Source organism: Nipponia nippon, unplaced genomic scaffold, assembly GCF_047370975.1.
Source record: "Nipponia nippon isolate SJK-2023a ecotype South Korea unplaced genomic scaffold, ASM4737097v1 scaffold_31, whole genome shotgun sequence".
NCBI classification, from domain to species: Eukaryota; Metazoa; Chordata; class Aves; order Pelecaniformes; family Threskiornithidae; genus Nipponia; species Nipponia nippon.
The window spans coordinates 3,257,781-3,271,666 of record NW_028262349.1 but is presented as its reverse complement, the minus strand read 5'-3'; the positions used below and the strand labels follow the sequence as shown (position 1 = coordinate 3,271,666).

General features: G+C 54.1%; 1 protein-coding gene across 11 annotated transcripts in view; it reads left to right on the top strand.

The window, feature by feature from the left end:
- Positions 1-13,886, top strand: part of UHRF1 (ubiquitin like with PHD and ring finger domains 1) — a 46,742-nt gene that overhangs the window by 18,091 nt on the left and 14,765 nt on the right. For 3 of the 11 annotated variants that reach the window (XR_015707321.1, XR_015707320.1, XM_087769381.1), the window contains exon 1: positions 13,057-13,219. Coding sequence is in view for 8 of the 11 variants with exons in the window: in XM_087769381.1 (XP_087625507.1) it covers positions 13,067-13,219 (153 nt within the window). In the remaining 3 variants the exon portion in view is untranslated. The other 8 variants (XM_087769385.1, XM_087769384.1, XM_087769383.1 and 5 more) reach the window with 7 other exon arrangements.

The window sequence follows — 13,886 nt, the reverse complement described above, 5'->3', positions numbered from 1 at the left end:
GTCCACAGGGTTTGCTCAGTTAGTGGTTATTCTTCTCGCACTGCTTTAGGGCAAGTTTGTTAGTTTGGTTTTTTGTTTTTGGGTTTTTTTTTTGTTTTTTTGAAGCCAAGTAGGCTGAATCAGTCCGCAGCCCTGTCACAGGGCAAAGCCCAACTATTTCAACACCATTACAAACAACCTCTTTGGTCAGTTGTTTTACTTCTAGATAGGTAGGAAAAACCTCAAACTGCGGAGTATCTTAGTGGCGTTGGTATCAGGGTTAGCACACAGATGCTGCAGCAAAAAAAGAGAGGACTCTAGTTGCTGGCAAAGTCAGGAGTAACTCCTTGGCTGATGTGAAAACTAGTACAAGGTTAGAATCAACTTCTGAAGTCCTAGGAGCCCATCTTAATTACAGATGCGGCTGTGTCAGTGGCAATCCTTGCAGCACAGTCATGTCAGAACAAGGCTTGCTCTCCTCTGTGTAGGAGGAATCGGGGTGTGTTGCAACACCGGTATTTGTGGTGTGGCAAGTCTTTAGGAGCCCACAGCATGGTTTTATTTTCTCTTTGTAGTCTCTCCCCTGCAAAAGTGCTGAGCAGACCTTGTTTTACTTCAGAGACTGCAGGAAAGCACATTGCTTAGCAACTCTGCGTCAGTTGTTTCAGAATCCTTTGGAGAAAGGCACAGCTTCAAGCCAGGGTAGTTGCAAGTCGGAGTCCCAGCAGGCAGACCCCATGCACGGGAATCACCAGGCAGAAGATCGTAACCAAAGCAAACAGTGATGCTGTTTCTGGTTTGCTTTGCATGAAAGTGATGATCTGATGATTTCACACCATTGCTACATCAGAAATACTAGGTCACTGCTGGAGAAAGTTCTTGAAACAGGTAGTTTCAGAAAGATGAAACTCTTCAGTGCACATTTCTAGCGTGGCACAATCGCTTAACTGCTGATCGTTGCCCAATTTGGCACAAGTCTGGACTCAGTGAAGGGCAACGGCACCAGAACTGCCAAGCTGCTCTCCGTTTTCCCTGCCTCGGTCAGACTGTCACAGCCAGTGCAACACGCTAGCCTGGCAGAAGAGCGAGTACTTTCCTGCTGGGGTAAGCACCTCCCTTGATTCCTGTCGCTCTGACAGTGACCAGCATACATAAAAGTAGTTCTTTAACTTGTGTAAGGTTTTTATTTTTCCTGTGGAAGGAAGCTCTGCCCCATGAAGACAGCCTGCTGTTATGTTGTCCTGCAGACAGAGAGGTAGGATCTTGTTGTTCAGGAAGCTTTTCTCCCCTCCAAACATGCTTTGCCTTAGGAAGACAGATTGAGCCATAGCTAGCGTGCCTGGTTCAATAGCTTAACTGGCAATTCCTTAATGACCATTTAGGAAAACAGAACTAAATTTAGTATTTTAGATATGAGCAGGGAGGGCTAATCAGGGCAGAGGTATTAACTTGTGGTTAAAGCACTTATTTACATTCTTTTCGAGATTCGCCACCGATACCCCAGTTACCATAAACACAGAACTGGGTCACAGGATGCCTGCTGCAGTGGGGAACGGCGCTGCCCGCAACCGAGGGAGTCGTTTGCAAATGCTCCGAGGGCAGAGTTAGTTTTAGGAGGAGGATCAGATGATTTTCAGCTTTGACCTTAGGACATTAGTTTCAGAATTGCTGGCAGAGGTGCCCATCTAACCTTTCTGGAGAAGCCATCAGCATTAGGGGACCTCAAAGATTAAAACCACTTTTGCAGACGGAGGCAGGGGTTTCCCCCCTGCATCCAGTGGAAATTAAGCACCACAGCCAGTGGCTGTTACTAGGTCAGTAACTCCTTGGGACAGTGAGTGTATATGCTATCCAAGCTACTAGAATTTGGAGATGTTTTAGGAGAGAGGGGAGGGAGTTTAATTAAAACAGCTTCTCAGCTTTCGAGTACTTTCCATTTACCTATTTTGCTGTGAGGACAGACCTCTCAGTTTCAGACAGAAGCTGTAACTTGCAGAGCAAGCAGCATGCTGCAGCGTCTTTAATGCGTGTTTTTGTCTGGAAGTTTCAGCAGAACCAGCTTTAGTAATTGAAGTCCTTCCCAGCTGTACAGTTTCAGGTAGTCACAACCACATTTAAGAACCCTGTTAGTCTTGAGAAGCACAAAGCTAGTTTGCCAAGCGCTCCCTCCAGCAAGCTGGCAGAGCTGTCCATGGCTGCAGCCTCTGTCTGCAGAGACACGGTGCTCTTGAGCAAGAGAGAAGTTACCTTGTCACTCAAGCTGCCCCCTTCGTTAACGCTATTATCATGCCTACACCAAATGATCATGTGAAATAGCTACAGGCAGGTCTGGCAGCACTGTCAACAGGAAGGGAATGCCCAGCTGATCCGTCTGCCTCCCGAGGCACGTACCGCTGCCCCCAGCGTCAACGCAAGTCGGCGGTGATGCCCGGGGTGCACATCACGCGCTGTCCCTGCGTGGCTGGGTGGGAGAGCCACCTCCTGTGGACCCCCTCAGGCAGCTTTGATCGTCTTCGGGCAGTAAGCTGAAAAGAGCTTTCAGACCCAAAGCTGCTCAATCACAAATCGGAGACCCATAGTGTTACCAAGTCATCATCTCAGGGCTAGGAAGAAGCCTTTAGAGAGGGCTTTGAAGGCTTTCAGCTCTTCCCCAAGGCACAGCAGATGCAGCATGACACCATAAGATGTCACCTTTGGCCTCAGAAAGCCAAGACACCCCACCCACAGATGGGGAAAAGCAGCAGAGAGACAGCACACAGCTCTGTGCTTTCCCAGGGAGCTGGAGAAGCCCCATGGGCACAGCTGGGGGAACACAGCCCCTCAGCAGGTACATTTTAGCCTCAGGGCTCCCCAGGGCCAGGAGCCAAGGGCTCCAAGGATGGAGCCAGCTCCGAGCCCAGCCTCTACCCTCCATCCCTGGGAGGGCTGCAAAGAGCCACCCGAGGCAAGGGGCAGCCTCCGGCCCCAAGCCAAGCCACAAACCCCATAAACACCTTCCCCCAGCCCTGCCTTACCTGGCTCCTCTGCTCCCCAGCACTGACAAGACACAGGGTGCTGGGCCGCACCCCGCATAAATACCCCAGAGGCCTGATGAGCAACTGAGGGAGCCAATTGGGACGCTGCAGGTGCTGGGCTGGCCAATGGGGAGAGGGAGGGGTGGGAGGCGTGTGTGGGGCGGGGTGAGGGAGGCAGGTGAGGGGCTTGGGGATCCCTCAGGGACCTGATGGCCATGGGGTGGGGGTGCTGCTCTTTGTCCCCCCCAGGAGGGACGTACCTGCCGGGGCACCTCGGAGGGCGTCCATCCCCCAGCGCTTTGGCCTCGGGGCCATGCCGTGCCTTGCTCCCCAGCGGCTGTGGACAGGGATGCACCCCCCGGCATGGCGGGGTGCTGAGGGACACAGGCACTGGAAGTCTATGGGGATCTGCCCCGTGCTTGCGAAATGGGCTCAGCCCATCAGCCTGCAGGCACCGCTCCTGTTCCCGTGCCCTTGCATGCCTAAATCTCTGAGCCGGGCGATCCTGCTTTCCACCACGTTGGCCCAAATGCACTGCCTTGCTTCTGGGAGCCAAGAAGGGCCTGGCCAAAGACTGAGCCATTCCTGCAAACTCTGTAGCAAAGCCCTGCTCACGAAGGTATGTCTGTGCTACTAGGGACGCGGATGGAAGCACGGGCCTTGCCCGCCATCCGTGGTGTGGCTGTGAAACCCATCCTCAGCCTGGGTTTAGCCGTAGCACCGGAGCTGGTTGGAAGGAGGGTGCTGGGGCAGGAGTTCGGCCCCTGTTCCCCAGGGCAGGGGGCCTGTTCCCCACGTGGGCACGTGCAGGGTCAGCCAGCGCCAGCAGCCAGCTTGCGCTCGGCTTTTCCCAAAGAGCGGCTGCGTTAGCAGCCTGTAGCACAGTTGGAAAGTCCGTGCATGGGTGGTGGGGCTCAGCACGCTTACGCCTGCTCTTGGGCTGCTCCTTGCATGGCATCGCAGACGTTGTCAAGAAGCCCCAGAGAAGCAGGACGTGGGGTCTGTGGTGTGAAAACATCACTCAGCCCTGATGTCTTCTTGGCAAATCTCTCCTACCCTGCAGCATGGGTGCTGTAACTACCCGAGGAGTAAGACATGTTCTCCCGCTCTCAGCCCTTGCCTGGCTGCAGCAAATACATGATGGTGAAACGTGCTGCTTCTCAAGTTTTCCATGATTTTCAAGACAAGGGTTGCCTTTTATTGTTATACTTGCAGAGGACCCAGCAATGCAGGACTCAGCCTGGCTGGGGGAAGTTTGGGCTCTTTAATAGCAATAACAAGTAACGAAAATTTTAGTTAATGCTTTGCTTTTCCATTTGTGCCTTTTCATCGTCAGATCGCAAAAGCTGGTTTGAAACCATCAATTATGCTTCCTGTTGTCTGTTTTCAAGATCAGTGGGGGAGGAAACTGAGGCATAGGTAAGAATTATCTGAAGTCTTCTAAAGCTATTAAACTGATTGAGTCACCTTGTTTTTGGCCAGTGAACGTAGGAGACCTTGGGTCTCATTTCTGTATTGCCCACAGAGAGCCGTGAAGGCAGTGGGAGCAGGAGGTTGCCAATGGTTTTTGAAAATGTGCTGTCAAGCTGACAAAAATGTAGACAATTATCACTTCTCAGCTTTGAGGTTAAAAGGAATCCCCCTCCTTACTTGAGTAAGACTTACCATGGAGTCGTTGGCTGAAAAGACCTCTGGAGCTCAGGTAGTCCAACCCGCTGCTTGAGACAGGACTATTAGCAATGCCAGGCCAGGTCAGCCGTGGGCTTTGTTGAGCTGAGTCTTGGAAAACTCCCAGGGATGGAGATCTCGCACAGCCTTGCTGGGTATTGGATCCGGTATCACATTATGCTCCTACCGAAGAAGCAGTTCCTAATGTCCACTCTGAACTTCCCCAGCTACCAATTGTGGCTTTTGCCTTTTGTTTTACCACGTGCACTGCTGAGACGACTTTTTGCCTATTTGTCTGTGTGACATAAACTTCATATTCTAGCATCACCTGGGAACCTTTTATCTAACAAACCCCCTGGCAGTGCACGGTCCCTCCTTTGATCTCGTTCCCTTCACGGGGTAAATTGCAGTTTTGAAGTGTTCAGTGTCTTGTACTAAAACTTAAGCTGATTAGCAGGTGTCACATGGTGGCTTTTATAGGTTGTGATGTGTGTAGGGGAAAGAATGGATGCTCTTGTCTGTCCTCTGAATATTTGATGAAATCTTCTTTTTTTTCGCAGGAACCAGGAATCAAGAAATTAGTCCTATGTTCTTCTGAATCTTGGCCTGTATACGGACAGTGGCTGCGTCCTCAGGTAAAGTGTCAGTGATGCAAATAGTCAGTTAGTTCATGGGTGCGAAGTGCCTGAGTAGGCCAGGCCAGTTGTGGTGGCGATGGTGAAAGTCTCATGAGGCAGGTTATATTTCATCACCTAAGTGGGTAAAACAGCACTATCTGCACAGTACACCTCCATATGGCTTATAATGTGGCACAGACAAGCGTGAGCAGAAGTGGCAAGTGGTTTGCATGAGATAACCGGTCATTATAATTAACGAGCCAATGTTTAATGTCTAAAGCGTGGCTTTAGATACTAGGCCATGCTTGGAGCTCCTGCTCAGTGGTAGACCTGTCTGCAATGTCAGAACATGGAAGATTTGGAGATTGCAATTTCAGGGCAAAGGTTTGCATGATCATTTCTTTGATTCTTGTTACTGTATAAATGCCACATACTTAAAGCTGAGATGAAATCAGTTCTAAGAGGTTTGGTGGGCGTGGGAAGGGTGTAGGAGGAAGCAGAGAAACATGTTTGGGGAAGAGAAAGGGAGCGTTGGCTGGAGTGAACAAGCCCTGTGGCACTGGGCAGCGCTTCTCACAAAAGGCAGCATTGCGTCAGTGACTGAGGCCTTTCTGCAAATGCTGCATCATCAAGACATGGGGCAGAATCCTTCTGGTGATCCCTAGACGCAAACCCCGTCTCCCGTGTCCGTCGGCAGCCAGGACACCCTGCTCCTCTGCCACCCTGCTGCTAGCTTACAGCTCTCGTTTCAGCCATCTCCTGGGGCCTGTATGTGGACGAGGCCTCGCCAGCTACATGCTTCTCAGTTGTCCCAGTCCTTTTGGGATTTCTGTTGAGAGGAAAGCATGCCGGTATGTGGAGCATTTGGAGGATCAGGCCCTTATGTTGAGTCCCCGCTGTTAGGCCCAATTCCCTTCCCTGCTCTGTGCTGCGCCACAGCTCAGCATCGTCTCGCTGGGGACCAGAGGCCACATGTGACACTGAAGCGCCCCATCTGCAAGTGTTCATCTACTGCAAAGGAAATGATCTTGTTGATCTTCCATGGCATTTACTCCATTAGTAACCTGCCATGATGCCATGGTCACCTTCCCCGGGGCAGACACAGGCACGGGAAAAGATGATTCAAGGGTGAGGCATGAGTTGCTTTGATTTCTGTTCCTCGGTTAAGTCAAGCAAAGCCCTTGGGCTTCCAGCAAACTGCTTGAGAAGCTCCGTACTGTTGAGCTCAGGTGTTCCTCTTTTACGAGGTGCAGCACAGTGTTGTCTGGAGCCCACTGAGGGGACAAATCAGCCTGTGGTCTTTGCCATTCGTTGCTGTGCAAGGTCCACAAGATGTCTGCTGACAGCCCCGTCTGTCTCCACTTCTCGGAGACCCTGCTTTCTCATGCTCCTGTCTTCCTCTCCTCCACCACTTCCCTTTGCTGGGAGTGAGTGGTCCTTGGGGTAGCACTGGCAGAAAGAGTTTGAGCTGGTCACATCAACTCAAAGCACTCTTTCCCCCTCACGCTCCGGCTTCCAGTCAGCTACAGCAGTTGTCGGTGCTCCTCACAGCAGCCTTGTCCAAGGCCACAGTCTGAAGGAACGTTGGGTGTCCTTGAGCTGGTCCTTCAGCGCCGGGTGTCTGGATCCAGAGCAGAGTGATGGAGGCAGGGCCGTGGCAGAAGACTCCTTGATGGATACTGTCCTACCCTGCCCATCCGTTAGTCTCTGTCACCAGTCTTTGCATGACAATCTCCAAAGATAATGGTCTTCAAAGTGCTGTGGCCTTCTGAAAACAATCTCCGGTGAGGTACCAAAACCTTCAGCCTAGCTCTTGCCTCCCAACCAACCCCCTGTGTCTCTCCAAGTCTTCAAAGAGCTTTCCTAGTTCAGGGCACGCTGCAGCTCTCTGCTGCCCTCACCCTGCATCAGCAGAAACAGGACTTGCCTGTCTCCTGCTGCCTGCCTGCCCGTCTCACCTTGAGGGTTTCCCAGCGCCTGCTTCCCTTCCAGCAGCTTACCTCCCCTAGCACAGGGGCAGGCGGCGGCAGCTCAGGCAGGTTCCTGCCCTGAGCCCCAGCCGGCTTTGCCCTCACTGCAGGGAACAGCCTGATGGGTTCTTGGCTGCTCTCCCAGTCTTCCAGTTCACCTTTCTGCTGGTTTTCAGACCGCAGGCTGGTTTTCTACATACCTGTCTGCTTCTCCCTCTGCTGCTGCACTCTTGCCTCCTGCCTTAGGCAGAGGTGGGGTGGGTTAACATAATGCTGGTTGTTCTTCGATAGATGAGAGGGCGGATGTCATCTGGGCCTGCTAAGTGTGTCCTCTCCATCTCAGGCTATTGCTGAGACCCCTGCTCTTGCTTCCCCAGTAATCAGAAACACAGGCTTCCTTTGCGCTCCCCGGTCTTGGAGTCTGGCTAGCTTTACCCCCATTATTTTGGAAACTGTAGGAGCATTAAGGAGGGCAGCATTTATCCTGGAATCCAGCATCATGTCTTTCATTTTGGTCTTTCGAGAAGTGGTGAAGATCTCATGCAGGACAACTGAGTGCAAAATAAATAACATGTTCTAAATGTATTTGCTTAACCTGTTGTCAGTATCGATTGTGCAGACAGTGGTTTCACCAAGGGCAAATATGAAGCAGCAGAGAGAAACTGCTTCTTGTTCAGCTTCCATCACCAAAGAGCCTTGCATGAAGGGAGAGGAAAACGAAATCTGGTGAGTTCCTGTTGCTGGATGCAGCATGACTCTGTGTCACCCCACTGCACCCGCTGAGACCGCTTGGCCCTGCTGTTTAACCTAGGGGAAAGTCTCTCGCTGTGTTGCATGTGACACGACTGAATCATCACGGGTCCCTGTAAGCAGCTACACAAAGAATACATATTTGCACATGTAAAAGCATAAATGTTAGCACCTGCAAGGAAGGCCAAAAAATGGTTAAAAGCAGTATGTTCTAGCTATCTTGATTTTCTCTGAGCTGCTGTCCCAGTTCAGGGAGTCCTGGCTCTCAGAGCACTTCCTATGGCTCGGGGTTAAGCCATACAGTGCATCACGTGCTAGAAGAGAAACAGTGCAAACCCCAGGACAGAGACGGCAGAATTGAGTTAAGGTATCACTTGAACACTGAGAGGAGGAAGGTTCAGCAAAGTGATGGAAGTTTGTGGATGTTGAGTAGTGGGAAGTTAAGGCCCCAGATGAGAACGTGAGCCTCTGCATCCCCAGCTCAGATAGTTTTGCTTTGGGTCCCAAATGTTTTCCTGCACTGGTTTCCACATCTGAGCATTGATTTCCAAGCTCCACAAAAACCAAACTATTGGAAAAGGTGAAAGACAGAATTAAGTTATTTGCACATCAAACAATGATTTTTTTACGAGGACCATTAGTGACGGGCGAGCCATTGACTAGCCAGCTGGGGCAAAGGGTCAGGTCTCGGCAGTTTTTCCACCTGTGCCAGACAGAACAGTCTGTTTCCCTTGCCGGGTCTTGCATGCGTCCTCCATGATTGCCAAGGGATTCTTGCAACAGTAAATGCGTCTTCTCTGTAGCTGGGATGATTTCAGAGCCACGGCGAGTCCCTTGGACAAAGCAGATGTGGCCTCTTTAGCTGGTGAGCGTGGAGGGGAGCCAGGGAGGTGAGCTGAGGGAGAAGTCAAAGGCGCACGTTCCTGGGCCCAGCCGGCCTTCTGCAAGCTGAGCGACTTGCTGTTACCGTGAGCCATTTAGGGTGTTTGTACCTCTTGTGATGCTTCTTGTGGCTTTATGGGACCAGCCCCCCTGCTATTTTTCCCAGAAAGTGCTGTAAAGGCATTGTAAGGGATGGGCTTTGAATCATAGTAACTGTAACGGGGAGACCGTGCTGCCTACCCAAGGATACATTTGGCCCCCTTGGAATTGGTAAGACCAGCTTCTTCATCCAAGGCTCGTTTTAATGATGTTTATCAGCTGCTAGGTCTTATGTACACGCCTGGACTTTCATTTCTCCTAAAACCTTGTGCGAAAACTTCTCTTTGAACAGTATTTCCATGGGCTGGGAGACTGTTAGAGTTTTGTCTTGCTAACTGCATCTTTTTGCAGATGAATTCAACAATGCTTTAAGTTTTCATAAACGGAGCTGGATATCCCTGCTGGCAGGAGAACCGAGATATTGTTTCCTCACAGCATGGGGCGTTTACCAGATGGCAGAAGTGTTTTCAATCAGAATTGTGACTCCAAAGGAAAGAAATGCCTCAAACAATCTGAAAGGGAGGAAACTAAAACTCATCAGCCTCTTAGATAACTGCAGTGTGACCAAGTCATCTTCTTTTTTCTGACAGCCTATGGAAACCTGATGCTGCCAGGGCTTTATCTCACTGACGCCAAGTTCTCTGTAAGTTACTCTGGCAATGTCCTTGTTTTAGTAGAAGAGAGGACCTGAAAAGGAGAGCATATATAATTTAGCCTCTAATGAAATCAATGTTCCGCTACTAGAATGATCTAGAATTGAGCCTTCTCTTAAGTGATTTGTAGACCCAGCTGAACAGTGTGTAGGATGCTGCACAGTTTTTGCAGTTTGTGGATTCACTGAATGAGTAAAAGTTTCTCTAGAAAGTGGGCTTCTTGTTTTCTGACTCTGGTAGTCCTAGGGATGCTACTAGTCATATGCAGCGACTCGCTGGAGCCTTTTCCTTGAACAGTCCCTGTCTTACAGTAAGAGCGCGTCCCTGCGCTGCGATAGGAACTGCCGAGGGTAAAAGGACGCACGTCCATTACGCGCTTGGATACATGTATATATAATTCTTAAATGGACATGAGGTGGGACCTTAATGGGGCATATGGTAGGGTCAAATGCGAGGCAATAAGGCGCTATCAGAACCATATTTAGCATCCGAGCGTGTGTGAGATGAATAGCTAACTGTTCAAATATACCGTCCTTGTACACCAGCTTAATGGGACACAGAGCACTCAGAGAAAGAAGGGTCAGCTCTGTGTCTTAAAGTGGCTTTTTTTGAGCTTTTTATGGCACTTCTGTAGAGATGTAAGCGATGCTGAAAAAAAGTCTGAAAGAGGGTGGTGAAAGGCTGTCGTTAAACTGTCCTGCGTCTGGCAGCCATGAGGGATGTGGGTTCTGCGCTCCTCTGGAAATGGAACTTAGGTGGGTGGCAGAATACGGATCCAGGTGGGCTGGTAAGCCACGCTAATTTGAACTTTAGGCTAGGAGATCCAAACCCAAGCTGCTTTAGACATGCGACCTGTCCTTATACAGGTGAAAATAGTTTTTCCGATACTCAGCCTTTCCTCCTGCTCCCTGCCAGGTCTGTAGCGTCTGAGAACCCGCTCAGCTGTGGGAAGGGCTTGCTGCTGTGGTAGGTCAAGGTTAAGACTCCAGTGCATCTACAGGGGGAAAAAATGACTTTTTGGCAAGGCAAAGCCTTCGGATCCGGGAGGAAATGAAGCCCGACTGCTGCAGGTCGCAGGTCAGATTCAAGGCTTTTGTGCACTGACACATGCCTAACCTTTGGTACTAACCTAATCTAGGCCAGCGACTTCCAATCTGCCATCGGTGGCTTAGCTGTGGGATCCCCGGCAGATCCTGAGAAAGGAGGGGAATGAGGAAGAGGCGCACGCCGCTTAGGAGGCTTTCGCGGGCTGTGTGCATTCTCTACAGCAGGCTGCAAATCAGGGGGGTTGGGAGGGTGCTACGTCCCTCGGATTTCGTATTTCTTAACGTGAGAGGTTAGCTCTGTGGTTGCAGGGGGGGTATAACAGGGGAAATACTGTTTTGCATGTATCTTCAGCGCGCCTCGTGTTCTCTTTGTCTGCAGAGGCAGGACAGCGGCTCTGCGGGGCCTCGGCAGGTTGCAGTGTCGGTGGAGCCGTTCTGGCAGCGCCGAACCCGCCGCCATTCCCGCTTTCCCACCGCGGGGTCGCTCCCCGCCAACCACCAATTTTCATGCTTTTATCCTTCTTTTGAAGCTGACTCTTCTCAGAAACCTCTCGGTAATCCCCTACTTACAGTTTACTCCATCCGATGGCCGCCTTAAGCAAACTTTATCATTTTTAATTTCCTCGTGGCGTTAGTAGTTTGGGGGAAAAACACCCTCCCGGAGCAGCCCTTGTTGTCGGCTCACGCAGCCACGCGCGCGGCCCTGCCGTGTCACCCAGGCCACGTTTTCACGAGCGGGGCCGTACAGGAACCCCAGAAGCGGCCCGGAGCTAACGGCCTGGGGAGTTAGAGGCCTCTTGCGGATTTCGTGGATTATTCGGATTATTCGCATCACAGCAGGGCCCGGAGCCCCCGGGCGGACGGGCCCCTCGGTGAGGAGGTGCGTTGGGAGGGCGGCTGTCAGAGGGGGAACCGTTCGGGTCTCCTCTCCCGCAGGGCTCTCCGTGGCCCGCTTTTAGCACAATAACCGGCACCGAGGCCGTGGTCCCGGAGGGTGAGGGGCTTTCCCGGTGGCGGGCGCCTCGGGGATTTGGGGAGCGGGGGGGTTGCGCCCCCCGCCCGCCCCCGGCAGCGGAGCGGGGGGCGCCGGGCCGGGCTGCCCGCCGGGGATCCCCGGTGCCGCCCCCGGGGAGCGCCAGTTCCGGCGGCTGCCCCGGCCCCGCGTCCCCCCCCCCCCGGCCCCGCCACCCGGGAGGCGGCGGCGGCCCCGCCCCGCCCGCTCGTTCCCGCCAGCGGCGGCCAATGGGCGGGCGCCCGCCGCGCACGGGGCTTTTCCGCGCCAAACTCCAAAGCCCGGGGAGAGCGCGGGCGGCGGCCTCCAGCACCGCCACGCCGGTGAGTGCCCCGGGCCGCCCCCGCAGCCCCATCCCGCCGCGGGGCGGGGAGCGGCCGGTGGTGCCGGGAGGGGGAGGACGGCGGGGGGGCGGCGGGGGTCCCCGCCGTGTCCGTGCAGGGGGCGTTGCGGGGCGCGGCGCGGCGCCCGGGCCGGTGACAGCTGCCGGGGCGCGGCTCCGCGGCTCCCCCCCCGGCCCGGGTCTCCCCGGGGGTGAGCGCTCCGGTGCCGCTTGGCGGGACGCGCCGCTCGGGGGCTGTGGCAGCGGGACCGACCCCCCGCCCCGGGACCGCGGAGGGGGGCTGTGACCGGCGGCGCCGGTGAGCGGCGGCATCGCCCCGCTTGGCTTTCGGGGCTGATGCGGCCGGGGCGGGCGGCGCCCGGGCCGGGGCCGGGGGCGGCGGGCGCCGCTGACACCCCCCGTTTGTTCCGCCGTCGGAACGACAGCGATCCCCGTGTGTGTGCGTCCCCCGCCGCGGGGGGAGTGTGCGGGTCGCGGGGCTGCGGGCGCCGGTGCCCTCCGCGGCGCGATGGGCAGCCCCGCTGTCCCCGATGCACCCCCCCGCCCCGGGACCTCCCACCGGGCCGCGGTGGGAGGGTGGGGGCCGCCGGCTGGTGACGGCCCCTTTAAGACCTCCCGGTCTCATTTGCATAATCTCGCGAGACTTGCGGTGGCGGCGGCGGGGGGGGGGGAGTCCCCCGCGAGAGCGGAGGGAGCGTTTCAATTGTGGCGCGAGATACAGTTGGCGCGCGCCGCCCGCCCGCGAGGCGGCAGAGAGCCACAGGCGCAACCAAAGCCGTTAGGCTCAGCGTGGGAGTGGGCGGGACTAAGCTGCCAGTTAACCAATGGATGTCGGAACCGGCCGGGTTGTCGACCAATAGGGTGGAGGGGGTTAGAAGGGAGGGCGGGCCGGCCGGTTGGCTGGCGGGCCGGGCGGCGGGGCCGGGACGGCGCGGTAGGTTGAGCGGTCTCATTGATAGGGTGCCCGTCTCGGCGGGTACCGTCGTTTAAAAACACCGTTCGTTCTCTCCCGGTTGTGACCAGGACCGGCGCCATGTGGATCCAGGTACGCACCATGGACGGGAAGGAGACCCACCGCGTGGATTCCCTTTCCAAACTCACCAAGGTGGAGGGGTTGCGTCTACGGATACACGAGGTTTTCGGTGTCGAACCTCACCGGCAACGGCTCTTCTACCGCGGCAAGCAGGTACCGACGAGGCGGGGGGACGTTTGACAGCATCGGTCCCTCAGCAGCGGGGGGCGAGGGCGGGCGAGGGGGGCCCGCAGCCGCTGAGGCGGCTGCGGGCCCCCCCCCGCCCGCCCCCGCCCCCCCAACCCTGTCCCCCGCCAGCTGGGGAGGGAGATTTTAATTTATTTTTTTCTTAATTGCTCGAAAATGGCTTGTTTTGCTGCCATCTAGTGACTCCCGGGCTCCCTTCCGTGCTGCTGGCTCTGCAAGGAGAGGAGAGGCAGCAAAGCTCGGCTTTTTTAACTCGCAAAGGGTTTTTTTTTTTTTTACCTTATTATTTTTCACCTAGCGTCTTGCTTTTCCATCTTGGCACCGCCTTTGCGAAGTCTCTGAAAATCCAGATATTACCAAGGGTTTTGCGGTCTTCAACTTTTCGAGCCTTGCGGGTTTTGCTGCTCTGAACGCCGTAAAGATCCCGTTTCCCGTTTTTTTTCTTTGTAAATTGGGATAACAGCCCGTGGGGTTGAGGTTCTTCTGCGCTTTTATCGGAATCTCACTCGGTACAGAACTCGCTGTAAAACCTTGAGTGGCTCAGTAGTACCTTATGGTCTCGACAGTATGTTTATGGTCGCGGTTGTACGACAACTACTTTCTTCCACATGAGTTAATAAAGTATCTAAATTAG